At 40.5% G+C, this 16773-nt stretch overlaps 2 protein-coding genes across 2 annotated transcripts; one reads left to right on the forward strand and one right to left on the reverse strand.

Annotated features, from left to right (window-relative positions):
- Nucleotides 1-5403: 5403 nt before the first annotated feature.
- CYBJADRAFT_170768 (homeobox domain-containing protein) lies at nt 5404-6204 on the reverse strand (the record flags this gene model as incomplete). Its single annotated transcript, XM_020216149.1, has 1 exon — nt 5404-6204. One exon carries the CDS (start codon nt 6202-6204, stop codon nt 5404-5406), a length of 801 nt encoding a protein of 266 aa, XP_020073357.1.
- A 7587-nt stretch (nt 6205-13791) lies between these two features.
- Nucleotides 13792-16758, forward strand: CYBJADRAFT_165623 (uncharacterized protein). The gene has a single exon (XM_020214119.1). It carries the CDS (start codon nt 14273-14275, stop codon nt 16658-16660), a length of 2388 nt encoding a protein of 795 aa, XP_020073358.1. The 5' UTR covers nt 13792-14272; the 3' UTR covers nt 16661-16758.
- Nucleotides 16759-16773: the final 15 nt, after the last annotated feature.

Below are 16773 nucleotides of genomic sequence, written 5' to 3' on the forward strand. Positions count from 1 at the left end.
AAGAAGGCCACTGAGAAGAAAATCCGATGGAGCGCTGAATACACTACAGCGTTGTCTCGTAGCATGCTGAAGTATATAGGTATGCACGAAAATGGTGTTGTACCTAAAGAGATCCGTCAAAAGATCGTTGATGACTTGAACGAGCAGTTCCCAAATGTGAATTTTGGAATAATCACTGTCGGGGCTGAATTAACAAGGATTATAAAAGTGACCAAGACAAAGTTTCTTCCAGTGTACCAAACATCTAAATGTGGGATCAACTTTGCAAAGAAGAAACTCGTGATGAAGAGCAGCAGGAAGTTAACAATGAGGGAGTACGACGAAATGCTGGATGTTATGTCCCGAGATATAGCGAAGAGGTTGAAGATCCCAACGCCATCTGTTTTGAACATGTTTTATGACAATTGTGAGATCTTCATGAACGTTTCAATGTTCTTGATGGGCGACATGGATTACTTCATTAAAAAGGATAAGTAAAAATGCTTCACATATTCTGTCTTCGAGTTTAATACCTTTTTTGATCCAGTCATGACTTCAACAAACATAAATAAGATCTGAAAAGTCTAAATGGTTGTTGTATACTTCATTACATGGAGCCTGTCTTCAACTTTCAAGTAGTCTGAGCTCTGCTGAACGCATGCACAAATCATGTCGCAAATGTACAAATTAACGACATATATGATATAGGCGATTTCGGAAAAGTGTTAAATAATACATGCACATATAAGTACAAGCCTTTAGTTTTAAGAGCTTTGTATACAAACTCATTACTACCTTTACGAACTACGTAAAAAACATCATCTTATTACCTCCCATCACCGATACATCGTGACCGAATCACCCTTGATGGATAGTCCCTTTTGCACTGGATAATGGAGTTCGGAGTGTTTATTTGATGATCGCAACGCGAAAAATTCCCGTGGTTTACCTTATTTGCGAAGAATCATGGCGAGAAGTCTTCCATTAGGTGACTGCAAACCTGAGAGTTGAATGTCTGTCACTTCGGGACTGTATCATGAACCATTCTAGATTTCAAATATTGCTTTGCTGAGCGGGACAGGTCATGAAAGAGGCATCCATAATTCGACTTGACATCCAAGGAAGTTTTTAACGGTCACAGTGCAGCGTGCGCAGTGCAGGGTTGGAGATATCCGTATGTTATGTTACTGCATGCTTAAGCTTGTGATCTGTTGCACATACATACCACATACTACTCTTTACAAGTCTTAAGAGTATAGTTATGTACAGGTTCAAACTTCGTACTTACATATGTTTACATTACGTTCGTGATCTACAAAGTGTTTGCCGCCGAGTAGAATGTTTCTGAAGTTAGGGGGCAGTGGGAGGACAAAAAAAGGAGGAAAAAGACACATGTTACTTTATCGAATAAACAAGAGTCTGGAATTACAAACTGGTTGAAACTGGAAAGTTCTATATTTAATCAGTAAAAGAGGGTATCATACCACGTGTCACATATAAAGATAATTCTAGAAGATAGTAGGGAAAACTACCATCTATTAGTCTATCAAGCTTTAGTGAGGTGGATGTTTTAGTTAATGGACCTCGTACGCCCAACCTCTGAATTATGTATGCTTCATTTTTTAGGGTTAGGGTCATATGATACAATATGCAAGTGGCTGAGCGTCTCAGATTATTTTATCAAACTTCAGCACCATCATACTTCATGGAGGGTAAAGTTAGTCCCTTGTACAACCCTACTCCTGTGTGACGCGACGGCTCAAATTACTTCAGAGTCCAAAAGACGTGCGTATTGCCGGTGGTACGATTCAGAAATTGGTGACAAAGGCTAAAGTTCAGCCTGACGTATGCAATATGTAACCTAGATATAGGGGGGATTATACCAAGTTGTACAATCGAGACTTTTTTCACTTTGTTTCATTTTGTTTTTGCAAACTCTAAGGGAGGTTGTGGGCTACAGGAACTGGAATTGGGAACTGGAAACGACACCTTGATGATCAGGACTCTGATGGCTGCTATAGTGGGACATATTACGATAAGGATGTCTACAAGAAAAAATAGCACAATACTAGAAGTGACTCGAAACTCACCGACAGAAACACGCATCACCGTTGAAGCCTCCCTTTTATGAACATAATCAATACAACAAAGATCATCGTAGTTTAATTCCCAGGGCGTGCATGAAAAGCGCAGCATCAAAAAAAAGTCATTTATGGGCGCTTAAGCTGAGATCTATCAAGAGAACTGTTGCGATGTATAGCCGCTAAAAGATTGCCCATTTGGGGATTCAGATAGGTAAATGCTACGGAAATGCATCATACATATGTATGTTGGATTAGTTTTTTATTATTGCAACCCTCACATACTTTCAACTTGCTTCGTCGAGTTATCTACACATACCTGAATTCCAATGTCCATATATAGCACTTTTTGAGATCACTCAATATAATTGAAATGTGAGGCAGATAGTCTCAAATCTGGTAGGAGGTGACTTATAGATACTGACTGCTTTTACGACGAGGCACATGCAAAAACAGAACAAATAGAGAAAAGTACCAACATTGTATCGTCAATTACTGTGACCTGTGTGCAATTACGAAGAATAATTTCAGGAGGCAGATAACCAGTTTACAGAACAGACCTCAGTTCACCAGTATTCATCGATATGAATTTAACAGAACAAACCTTAGCACATGTGTGAACAACTCCATGCAGTTATATCATTAGAGTATCCTGGGCTCTCCAGCGTGTCTATCAATTGCCTCATTATGTAATAATACTCAGCGATTAGAACGTGCGAATATCAGACGAAAACATTCATAACCAAGTAAGAATAGAAACGGTTAAACTAGGTCATTACCAATGAACATGTTTATAGGTGTTGAGGTCAAGTGATTTCCCTTGGTATCAATGAATTGCTGGGAGTTCATGTGGACAGGAAACTTATTGGAGTGTTCCCTGCTTTGCTTACCGGTAATGATATGCCCACATTAGACGCACAGCATAAGCCTACGATGTTATCGCAGACGATGCTTCAGAATTCGAATTCGGATTTCAGAGTAGCCACAGCCCAGGAAGCAGTCTTCAAAATTGACAAATTACAAACTAAAATCACAACAATATCAATCTACATGTGTCTAATACGGGGATTGAAAAAAGCACACTACTTCAATAGAGAAAAGTTTGATGCTTATTCCGAATCCAAATTGTAGATGTCAAATGAATGAAGCATACATCGTGTGAATTGTCTTATTTCAGATGAATTTCTTACGGCCCTACAAATCCTGATATCTCGTTATCATCGCACCCGCGGGCAATACACTATACTGGATTCTTTGAAGCTATGGGGTGACAGATATGTGGTTTCTGATCCAGAGACTGTCCAATGACTCAGTTATGGTCACCAGGGTGATATTAATTACGTATGCCTCATATATGTATGTACTGATATGTATGTACTTCCCAAGGAGTTAAGAGCAGAAACAGTAGTTGGCTGTTTGAACTTCGCTTTTCACTGCTTATGGGCCCATGGTCTAAAGCCTCAAAGGCTGACGTAAATCCTGAAAAAGGCGTCAACAATTGAGGCGTTTTTTTTTTCAGAAATGTGGTCGTTGTTTAACGTTTCAGACGCATTGCGCCGATCTGCACGTCAAAGTATCTCTGTTAACTATAGAGAGATGTGAGAACAGACAGGAGTCAGGTGGGGGTCAGTTAGGACTTGAAAAACAAAAATAGGATCAAATCTATATCCCGCTTGGAATATGCAATCTTCTAACATTTATGAAATCTCAAAGGATTTTGATACATATGCACCCTACGGTCGTACATACGTACGTTCCAATACCAGTTCTACAGACGTCATACACAGTGAAACATTTTCCCCAATTATCTAACTTGGATCCAGAGTCGGGAGGTTGTCAACGATAAGCCTGATAATAATCTCACATGAGCTGAAACCTGATGTAATTGGACCAAGGAGAAACGGCTCTTATTCAATGGGTCATTACTAGGACTTTGTTTGATGCATCCAGTTTCAGTTGTTTTTTGGCCATTTGAGCAAGGGCGTGTTTTAATACACCTCATGTGACACAAGTGCTTTAATACTCTACAGACCTAGATTCCTAAATTACAACGACATTGGTACTAGTAAGGAAACTCGTGGCATTTCGAAGTAAAATGGCTTAGCAACTTGAAAAACCAACGTTCCCATTTCAGTATTGTGCACACTGCAGACAATGACCTGGGCTATGTTTGCGGTCAAACTTTGTTTATCGGGAAACATTGGGCATACAAATATGGTGGTACTATTAGCCGCTCATTGAGTTGCGATTTTTTAACGGTAGAATAAATTCTCGTAAAGCTACAGAGCTGTGTGTGCTGTACCTAACTTCTATCTTATGACATTTCATGCGCTTCAAACTCAGATTGTAGTGTAAAGCTGAACCTTGAAAGTTGACTACCTGGGAGATAAGCGTCTTCGGCCGTTAGAATACCTGCCCGGGCAGAGACTATGGCAGTTTGCCACAGACAAAAAAAAAAGCCTTGGACCTGTTGCTGGAAAATCCTTGTCGCAAGTTAACATGAATTGCCTACACATTATAAGTAAAGATGTCTATTAAAATTCTGGACATGAAACACACGAGATTACCGGTAGTTTGTATGATTCTAAGTTGACATATCACACAATACAACGATCTAAACACTCAAAATTAGAATTTGAACTCTTTTTCCAGTAAGGTTTAACTCACAATAGTGCATCATTTGTATTCTTTGGCGAACGCTAGTGTGCCAGCTTGTCCACTTACTATGAATACATGTGATGGCTAACTGATACCTACAGTATAGTTGTGTGCAGTTCCTTGACTCCCTGTTTCTGTCCTATAAAAACCCAAGACACAATAGCACAGCAGATGGCGCGGTATATCGTAGAAGTTGGAAATGCTGTAAAAATGCACGGGTAGTTTTGTCTATCAAGGTTCGTTAATGACCCAATATTCTTAGTTTACAGTTGCAACTCGAAACAATTACATCGACATCCTGTAAGCTTGTCAAACTGTGATATATGTACTCTATGTAATATACAGCTCAGACACATAGATAAATCTTCCGCAAATTAATGGAAAAGAACCACGGTCCATAAACCCATATTTGTAAAAAGCAAGCCAACTGTATAAGCTTCACTTTAAACCTGTCGTTGTTCTTCCACCATTCTTGTCGCAGAGCTGGCGATTTCACATCTACGGTATTTCCCAGAATACACTGGTACATCAAATCAGATGAAAGCTTAGTGTTTCTATTTTATCTGTTCATTTGAATGTATGTATGCAACGGGAATGTCAGACGCCATCTCAGTAGCTAGAATCCAGTCTAGTCTCTACTTGGTTCGAATCATCTTGCACTTCTCGTAAAAAGCAGTCATTGACCTTATAATGAAAGTGCTATACTTTGATCGTTCTCTTTTAACTTTCGTAGAATGGCTATCTTTCTTCTTCTTGCGTTAATAAACCAGTTATCCAATTGCTGGATGGTCAAACGTGTCTTCATAAGTAGATCGTATTTCTCTCTAGAATTTGGATATGGACGATCCAAATGGTCAGAAAGCCAACTTAATAGAATCAACGTTGTTTGTCGTGGTAAATTTTGGCGTTTCTTACGACCACCATTCACAGCTGTGTGTGATCCCATATTTTTGCTCATTATTTCAGCATCGTGGACCCGTACACGGTTATCGAACTCTATTTGATGATAACGATGTTGCTCAAAGGCAGAGATTTGTTGTTGGTGCTGGATATGCTGCTGTTGACTCATATGGGGCCTTGATGCGGGTCCCATGGAAGCATCGTATCCTATTGGAGAGTGGACTTGGGAACCAGGCGCACTAACAACCAGAGGAGATGAAGGGTTGACTGCATACTGAGATGGTGCATGTTGTGGTGTTTGCTGATAATATTGAGAAGCCACTGGTGGAAATGGTGGATGTGTAATGTACTGAGACTGGACCTGAGTCTGTTGAATTGGGTGTAAAAAAGGCTGAGGTTGCGGTTGCGGTTGCGGTTGGGGATATGGGTGCAACTGACGGTGTGACGGTTGCGGTTCGTTATTGTATCTGCTTTGTGTATCCTTCAAGAGCTCTCTAATTGGAGGCAGAGAAAACTTTTGTGCTGGTGTGGTGGATCTGGAAGGAATGGGCGTCGTCAATGAGCTGGCAACAGGATCCGGTAGCATGATGTGCTTTTGATTTTGTCCTGGCTGTAACATCTGTTGAATCATGACTTTTGTAATTCTAGAACTTTTACCTCCCCTGTCCTAATCTATACAGACAGGATAATACCTCAAGTAGGAGATGACAATGAAAAACGCTGAAGTAGTAAAAACCAATGAGGGACAGGAGAGAGTGGGATGCCTCAAGAGTTTTATATGATTTGATTTGCCGCACTTCACTACTGGCTTAGATGTTCCCCAAGACCTTTTTCATGTAGGAACTACTGCATACAAAAGTTAGACCAAACCTTTTATTTTTTCGCCAGATGTTATGACTTTCCTGAAGTGGAAAGATCCGCAAAATTTCGGCAAACAAGATTTTCTTTCTTTTCTTTTTCTTTTTTCGTTTTTTGGAGTTTGTTTTAAGGTTGAGAGATTTGCAGGAGTTTTAACTTGTACATCATGTAAAGCTGTTGCAAGTTTATATGTACATGCCCACTCAGTTGTATCTTTTGAATCTCTGAATGTAACAGATTGACGTACAGTTATTCCAAACAGCACCGGTTCCGGCCTTTCTGGCTACTAGTCATGTACTACGTATATGTATACATCTAATCACTTCTATCTGCGGTGTGTTGTATCCTGTCATAAATCCACAAGTTACCAGTTGCAAGTTACGAATAATAAGTTATAAGTTACACAGATTAATATTTCTGATCCCTTACACTTCAAGGTACCTGGACTGGTCTTGTGTGAGTCCTGATAATTCTCCCTAAGTTAGTACAAAAAAATTGGCAATCTTAGATACATCAATACTGATACTTGAAGTTCTGCTCACTGAAAGTGTGTCCTGAAGCCTTGAAGACAAAGAGGGATGGGGACATGTTCATTATCGTTTCACCCGGCTGTTCAGTGGGCAGGTGATCAAGTTTACTTCTCATATACCCTACTGCATTTGCTTGAAGAATTTGGTCCTTCACTCCCAATTCGAATTTCACAATGCTTACCCACTATACAGTCACTGAGTTGAACTCCTGTGAATAGAAATGATCTTGAACAGCCTTAGAGAGAACTAGGGACCTTAGAGGAATAGTGAACAATACATAGACTAGTGATACATGACTACCATGGTATAAATTATTTCCAACTTTGTTTTGAAATTCTCTATTTGGTTTCTATTTTACATAGGCCTGTTCAGTCAAATTATTTAATCTGCACTTCAGGTTTTTGTCAGGTTTCTCACGTCAATGCAGTGTCTTATTGTGCAGATCTTTTTCTTTCTTTTTTTTCTTTTTTTTTTTGCAACCACAGGCTACATGCACCTGAGTTTCAAAACTTTCAACGGAATGAGGGTAGTATGATGTTATAGACCTATCACACAACGACCCAGGACATTCCGATACGGCTTAAAAGATTATTTTGGGGCGAGATTCCGCAGTTGAAGGTATTATACAGGTATTATACAGGTATTTGTGGATGGTTAAAACCTTATAGAGTGAAGTCGACGTCTAGCACATTTACGAACATTGGGTATAGGACTGAGTAAGTTATGGTCAGTATTCGAAATGGGATCTGCGTAGCTGACATATGTACGGTGTTCATGATGCACAAATCATACATACCTCGGTCCACCACTCAAAATCTCGATACTCGGTCCAAAGCGCCTATCACAGCAAACATTATCCGTACATATGTAGTCAATAGTTAGGGTTAATTATCCATCTTCAATTTTAAGTTCCCTCAAAGGCATGATTTTCAATGTCGTAGACTTCATTTGACCTGATACAACTTTGCATGGAGAACTTGAAAGGAGGGGTAACGCTGACCTATTATATTTTGTCTCCTAGCTATAAATTCCAACAATAACTTGGTTTAATGGGTGTGCATGCTGTTCGAGGTACATGTACTGCTATGAGGCTCTTGCACTCTATAACGGGATCATTTTTCTGGAATGAAGCCCTTTTGTCTGTTAAATTTAAAGTAGTGAAGACGCCTCCAAGAGTTTGAGGTTTGGACCGAGTGTTTCGGAGTATACCCAAGCCCCTGAACAGTTAACTGTAAGAATTGAGCATTGAGCTCCAGAAAAATCTAGTACTAGATAAAACTGGGTAGCATTTGCATGACGAGTCAAACTGCATTCAGGAAGGCGGCAGGGAAATGAGCCAGGAAAGAGAGCCTCGTCCATAGAGATACCTGTCTTAAGAAAGGCGTCATGTACCATTCAATCATGAACGTGAGGTAATTTGCAAGAAAATAATTAGATTATGGCACGATTGGGATGGGAGGACAAATCAGCTGCGAGAAGCCTCACAGCAAGGCTTATGAATGTATAGCCAATGGCTAGCTGCTGTATATTCCTCCACCCACAGAAATATCAGAGTTCGAGAATATATCTGTGGTATGTAGCATGTAGAGGTATGTATGTATTATACATATACACATGTATGCATATGCCGTACTTACTCTTTAAAAAAAGAAAAAACAACGTCTATGGTACATATCACACAACTTGATCGACACGACCATGGCATATGTCGTTCAGAGATATCGTCGGAGAAATATGCACAATGCACATGAAGCTCAACTGTATTGTCCCCAAGGATATATTTCATAATAGCAAACAGGACATAACTTTACGTATCTATAGCATTAGATGTGGATGTATAGTTTGGGTTCCCAAGAAGAAAGCACTGGTGGATTATTTCATTCCCTCCAAGCTTGTGCTCATGTTTTTGACAGTTAATACTATATCCGACTGGTATATAATTAATATTGCGGTATCCACTGGACTTCCAAATTCCATATCTAGATTCTTCACTACATATGTACTATGTACAAGAACGATCAAGGTGTCTCTGCTAGTGGCAACTTTCTTTTATTGATTAAGGACAACTGTCCGCCTTTAGGGAATATTAGCCAAAGTCAAAAAGAAAAAGTGACAATTGAAACAGCATATCCAGAATGCCACTGCCCATACCTAATGTTCAATTTTCCAGAGTCGTCCAATACTAATTAGGTCCTCTAGCTAGCGTCCGGTGACAACTCTGCTGAAAATTGAGCCGGGGTTTCACTGTTACTACAGAGAAGCTTTAATCTAGATCTTTAGGTAGATGTGAAACAGGTCAACGGCATAATATTGCATATCCGCTTAGCCCCAGTGGCCCTGATGTATTCTATCTCGATACAGTATTGTCTTTTTATTTGTCCACAACTGTAAAGTTAAGTTAGTTGGCAAAATTGGTAATCATGACAAACCGATAGTGGAGACGCTACATGTGTTATTTTGACAACTCAAAATGAAGTACGAAAATAGAGTGATTGATCGTCATTCTTGCTTCTAATTCCACATATGAAGTATATTGTGTGTAGTGCGACGTGCAACGTGTCAAATTGAAGTCCGCGCCCCCTATGACTAATGTCCTATTTCAGTGGCTGCTCACCGACCGCATCTAGTTGCTCGAATTTCTGCAACGTCCACAATTACTTGTAGGTTCACTTCGGCAAACGGGAGGTAAATGTAGTGGCCACCTGAATCATGTTCTTTCATGTGAGTTGTTAATTCTCATGTGTAGTGCGTGGTATGATATTTAGTCTTGCCGTGAACTAATTTTTGATATCAATAATCACTAAGATCTCCACCTGCAATAATCATGATTTATCACAGAGTGGAACTCAGCCGGTGCACTTTTTGCTAATTGCCGCCTCACACCTTCCAGTCACCATCGTTTATGAACTCGATATCAAAATCTTGTGCTCCAGTGTCACGGGGCTGGGGGATATGTACGTGGTACAATATAAATTACAAAAGCTACCGTGCAGGAAAAGTTGATACCCAGTCTTACAACGCGGTTTATAAAACATGTTGACAGCTGATCGCCAAAACTACAATGAACTTGACTTCTACTGCATTCTCGGGTTCAGCTCGGTTCAATTGGTGATTGTTTATATGTTTTTGTTTCATTTTGAATATCTAATTTCCCCATTGATGGCATATATAGGTGTAGAAGTGCCCGCCAATATTGTCGTAGGATGTTAGATATTACAGTCCATTCTGTTCTTAATCCTCTTCTTGGTTGGTTATGGCTCAAAACCGGAACGCTGTTACCGTCCAAACTACACAATTCTTCAACTTGGGAGTTAAGAGCACTCAAACGTTATATGTGTACCTATTGAAACAGATAACAACACGAATGACCTTGACAAACTAAAGAGTTTATTATACTTTAGCCTTTTCATGGAAATACCCACAGATCCCTATTACTTTCTCTCTACCAGGTGCATATGGATCCAAATACCTTAAAATTGCCTTTCTAAGGACCAATTCGATGTGATGCATGGTTATATTCTATACCGCATTACAGTTTGAGTTCTCAGAAAGATGTATTTACCGCGATGTGTAGTGTTTACTGAATCCTTAACCGGGCGAAGATTCAACCGATGCTCTTGGTTGAGAGTCCTCCACCAGAGACTCGGCAATGAACATGTCTTGAGATGTATCAATTTTAAACCAGGTGCATGTTGCTATATACAATCTACATGTGTTGATTGAAATTCTTTCTTGCATACCCGTGACTCCCGTTGCTCGTTATGTTACAATGCAGCTGTAAATTGTGAGTTTTCACTTTTATCAGTGTAAATTAGAGAAATACCTCATTTATATCTTAACATTCGCATACAGAAGTTCATTCACAGCATGTGCTTTCTGCTTTGATAAATGTGCACTTAGCTAACTGTTTCTGTTTCTGTTTTGATAAATTATTCATTGGGTGATTTCCTAATCGTGAGACGAAATTAAGTTTTCTGCATCCCATGTAGTCTCCACCTAATAATGTTACTGTAATTCAAGAGATTGAATGTGGAAAAAATAAATGGGCACAATGAATTATTACTGAGTTGGAGTTGCTACTTTTATCCTATACACAGTGGTGCGTTTATATGAATGCTGGTTAAAGTCTCTCTATCACGGAAAACGATCAATTTACTTAGTTGATTGGCTGATCATGCATCTCATACATTGCCATTGTACCCTGGGCTAGTAGGATGACAACTTGAATAATATATGGACTGGGTTCTGGAACAAATGGTGCTTACCTTAATATTGATACAGGGCTCCAAATTCTGAGCTGGAGCTAACTGTTAGGTTATGTGTCATATTGGTGTTACACAGAAAGGTCTTAATCTTGGAAACAGAAGATTGTTGGAGGCATTTACGATAATCAATGAATCATGAAGGTTATAGGGAGATCCAATAGACATGGGACATATAATTTACAGAAAATGGAACCAAAATAGCTTGTGTATCAAATTAGGCTTATTATTCTAGAAGCTTATATATATGCAGTATTAAAAGGCACGCACAACAGGGCGACCGACTATAAGTATAAATGTTACTTGAACTAGTCGTAACTATGTAGCGTATTAAACATACATTCATGAAAATGTGCCATTTTGTGCTCTTTAGAGACGGCAAAAAGATAGTGAGTTCATTAGAGGAGCATCAACACACTCCTTGTGTGTGTCTTACTGAGATACGACAAGACACTTGATGATGTGCTCTTCGGATTCAGCTTAATGTTTCCAGTTATATCGACACCACATTATTTCTTTCACTAACAGTAGGATGTATATTGTTCCTTTCGCACGGTATGGTTAGCAGAATAGTTGATACGATAATGACAATTAGAATAATCTTAATAACAATAGAATTCAGAAATATAAGAGATGAAGGTTAAGTTCTAGGAACTTTATGAAGAAGAACTATAATGGTTCAAGGAGTACCTTTAAAACCATTGTAGAGAGGCACTGGGATATTGAGGATCCATGTTTCATGTTATCGTATTCCAAAAAGAATGTGATCACTGTAAAGTGTTACAAGTAAATCACAGCTGATATAATTCAGTGATATCTTCGAAAATCGAATCAGAAGGTCAAATATCACAGCTTGAATTGTCCATACCGGACACTTTTCCTGCCGCAAATCAGGTTTGCTGTCATTTTGCTGTGCCTTTTCGTGCCATGACAACAGTTTCACATTTGGCGCAAAAGTCTACAAAAGAGCACTTTTTTGGGCAATAGTTGGAACCCTTTGTAATTATGGCCTTGTACCAATGCTGGATGCTGTTGTACGTATGAAAAGTCGAAGGCGAAATGTGTCTCATGTATACACTGGAGCCAATTGAGACCTCTTGCTAATTAGTATCTGTGGAGATATTGAAGCTGCTAGTTCAACAGGCAGGCTACCGTACTATCACGTACTTCAATGTCCCAATATCCATTGCAGCGCAGCAAATACACCTAACTACAGCATTTTAAAGCAACTTGACTCTCCACAGGCTATGGGGCCGGGTGAATCTAGCCTCCACTCAAACAGGTCCTCAGTAATATTTGGGGAACTCTACAAAATATGATTCACTCAATGATGTGGGTTAACCCACGTAACTTTGTAAAATTTTGAGTGCATGCATTAATGAGGACTGATTAGTCCTTAACCCATGATATGACTAGCCAGGACCTTCGCCAACAAGAACTAATGTTAGAGATTTTTATTATTCATGGCATCGATGCTATGATAAGTATTGGGTAAATCCTATGCGTGCTGAAGCCCCTTTACAGTTAGCTTCTTATTAGGGGATACACTTGTTCTGTATCACTGCCGGGATGACGGTTATGGTTTTCGGTAAAATCAGAAAATGTTTTATTCACATCATCCTAGTAAATATAGCCGATTAGCAGAAGCTTTTTGTACAGGATATGACACTTCACTTTCTAGCCACGACTAGAGTGAGCGGGATACACATATTATTTTTTACCCAACTTTTACTCGATTTGCACTTGTATATATGTTAACTGGTTCTTCTTTTATGACATGATATTGAGGCAAAAAAGTCCTTTTCCAAACCCTTGTCCGCTGTGGTGGGAAGGGGTTTTAACCCGCGATCGTTCTCAAGTGATCTCACCTCTACTCACAGTCCAACAGTAACACCTCTCTTCATACCCAAACCAGGGGTATTTGGCGATAGGTTTTCAAGAGCCGGACAATTGCGGACTCACGGCTCACACTTATATTTCGCCTTTCGAGTATAGGGGTTAACAGAGCTACCACTTTTAAACAGTTCAATGTTCTAGCCAGGGCTCTTGTCATCGGTTGCACCAACCTAACGATCACTTCCGCGACGCTCCGCCCGCGGTTGAAAGATGCATTTGCGATGTGATAGAAATTTGAACGGCCTGGGCAGAAAAACTAAGCGGTCTGACCGGGAGCGTCGGCTCTTCGGACAGCTGTCGGCGATCAAAAATTATACCGCTTTTTGACATTGTGTGGGTACAGCCTACTTTAGCACTCTGCAGGAGGTGCACATGAAAGCAAAATGACGAACCCTACATATAGCAGTTTTTATTGGATGAACTTTGCACGGGGAAAGGTCGACTCGCCATGTTTGGGTTGTCGGCTCGTAGAGGAAAGGACAAAGCAACATGGATGTATTGTGAACACATCGTTGATGCTGCTCCACCAAACCCGAAAGTGTGTGTAGAAACTTCTGTTTATCCAACCTAAATGGATATAAGTAAGTTTAGCACTGCCGAAACGTGATAGGAGGGAGGGGTTCAAACTCCGCCCATGGGAGTACACTTCCTGTTTATACGCCGATTCACGCCAGAGTTTGTTGTTTACAAGACGGGACATGTGGAATATGTAACCATGAACAAGTCCAGCACATCAAATGGGTGTCATTTTCTCGGGTTAAACAGATACAGGCTTATCCTAGTCTCTTAGCCTTTTCCCGCTTGTATAGGGGCTATTTTTGTTCTTTCCCTTTATAACGTCGTCGAGCATCTGAGGAAAAAAAATTCCCGACTGGAAGTCCGACAAACGTTTGCTTATTGCCGTCCCGCGTTCCATACCACGAAACGAAATTAATACCAGCAGCACCGTACGGTTTCAAGAGGAAGTTTCTCCAAGAGCAACTCGTTTCCCACTCTAGACCAAAAAACAGGGCATACGGAAATTTTTGAGGGTTCTTTCTCCTTGTTGATATAATCATCTGGCTATAGACACCTGGAGTCCATTCTAAGTGTATACCTACCGGAGATTATGCCACATCAGATGGACAGTACACAAGTTCTCACCTCACATTCAACGTCGCTATCGTTTCCTATGATGCCCAACGGGAACCCGCGCGGAGTGGTATCACCATCGTCTTCGCCAGAAACTGCAAGCTCTTCATATACTGGTGTCTCACAGGGGAGTAATCAGGGGTTCAACGGTGAACGCCATTCTTACTCTTGTAAGCGCTGTAGAAGGTTGAAGAAGAAGTGTTCCCGAACAAAGCCGGAGTGCCATAACTGCGCAAAGGCTGGAGAATCTTGTGAGTACGTTCCAAGGGCACCGAGAAGAAAGAAATCCGAGATCCTCAAGAGTTTAGCTGCCAATGCTGAACACGAAGCTGCCACAGCAGCGGCAGCAGCAGCTAGAGCGCAAAGCCAGGCTCAAGTACAACAACAAACCGCCATAGGTCTACCTGCACTTGTCACGAACGATGAAAAACTACAAAGAAATGGGATCTACCGATATGATCAAGGGTTTGATTCCCAACGTCAACAACAACTACAGCAGCAAAAACAACAATCACAACCGCCTTTGGGACAGAACTTGCCACAGCACTCGGCTCTGCCTTTTATTGCCAGGGAATCAACCCTTCCATTACCACAACCATTACCTGGTCAATACGCCGATAGCCAATCTCAAAGACTATTCAAGTTAGGGGCTAAGCCATCTTTACCGCCAATAAGATCTTTAACAGGATATCAACCGGCGTTTTTCCAACAAGCGCCGACTCCACATCCACCACAGCTCTCACAGGTACCACCACCACAACAGCAAAAACAACCACAGCCGCAACCACAGGCGCAACCGCAACATCAACAAGAAAGTCAACAGTACCAACAGCAAGCGTTCCAGCAGCATGCTCAGGCTCAAGTGACATCTCAGGCTCCATATCGTTCACCTCCACAAGCATCACAGCCTCATGCCAGATCGGAAAAGTCCATTTCCCCAATGACCCCTAATGAGTTGCACCAAGCATACCTATCAAAGGTGATCAACATAGCAACTGATTCACAAGCGCGCGATTTTTCGCTTTCGCAGAGATATGCTAGTGTGAACTTGTCCGCCGAAGTGTTGGATAAATCTCTCAAGACATTCTTTGAAGTGTTTGCAAGGAACTATCCATGTTTTGACAATTCAAAGTTCAAACAACGTCACTCACCGTTGTCGGAGAAGTTTCACAAGGCAATGTCGGAGGATGATTCAGATGGGTTTGAATTGATAATGGCTATTTTGTTAGGTTATACGTCGTTAACCTTGAACGGAGACATTGCACCAGATGTGGAGCTGTCTGATACAATTCGACTAAAGGTGCAATCCACAATTGAAAATATCAAACAGTTTGAAACTTTAGACAGTGTCTACAAGATTTTGTTGTTTGGACTACTTGCTCTATTGGATAAGGATCCTCAAGTTTCTTGGTATTTAGATGGTGTTTTAACCCGTCTTGCCCTCAGTTTGGGGTTGGATAACAGTTTACAAGAGTCATCTGGTGAATCAGAATGGAGAAATAGATTGTTTTGGAGTATTTACACATATGATCGAACAGTGGCCGGTGCATTGGGAAGACCTTTTGCTCTTGATGATGATAATGTGGATGTGGCTTTTCCAGAAGCCCAGATTAGTGACGATAAGGAGTCTGTCGAGTTAACCACGGCCTTGGTAAAGCTTAGGGCAATTGAAGGACGCATTATCAAGCACGTTCATTGTGTGAACGCTTGTAAGGTTTACAAGACAGAGGAGGAGAAATTGAATGTTATAAAGACTTTAAGAATGGAGATTGAAAGCTGGTACAACACTACCAGCTTACTGGCTTATAGTGATAAAAAGCTCATTTCCAATCCTGCTGCCACAGCGTGGTACTACTCAGCTTATTATCATCTTCTGCTTTTGCTCTACAAACCATCGTTCCTCATGAGCGACCTGAACAAAGATACGCTTCAATTATTGGGCAAGACTGCTGGACAATACATCACCTATCTGTACAACTTACACGCAGCATTCCCCTTACCAATGACGTGGCCAATGATATCAAAGCTGGTTTCGCATTGCTCCACGATGGTTTATTGCATCTGTTCCTCTGCTGTGGACTTTTCAGAGATCAAGATGGAGTTGAAATTGTGCACGGAAATATTGTCGCATTATACTACAGCCGCACCAATAACAACTGAGTTGATCAATCTCTTCAACAGAATCGCAACTGCTATATGTGAATCGCAGACAAATGTTGATGATCCATTGAAAGAACCGGAGCAGTGCCGCACATTTTTGAGTGGGATTGGTATAGAGTATTTGGGTATAGTTAAAAGGTTTAGTTCTGGTGCCAACTATGACAAACCTCTTCTCAATGCGATTGAATCTATCGTTAAGAGTTGAGGTTGAGGTCAGATCTGAACTGGTGAACAACGAACATGGAATATAAATATGTATATGGGATTATTATTATGTGAGAAATAGAGATTTGTACGGTTTATGCTTTAATCAAGAGT

Source organism: Cyberlindnera jadinii, assembly GCF_001661405.1.
Source record: "Cyberlindnera jadinii NRRL Y-1542 unplaced genomic scaffold CYBJAscaffold_1, whole genome shotgun sequence".
Lineage (NCBI taxonomy): Eukaryota > Fungi > Ascomycota > Saccharomycetes > Phaffomycetales > Wickerhamomycetaceae > Williopsis > Williopsis jadinii.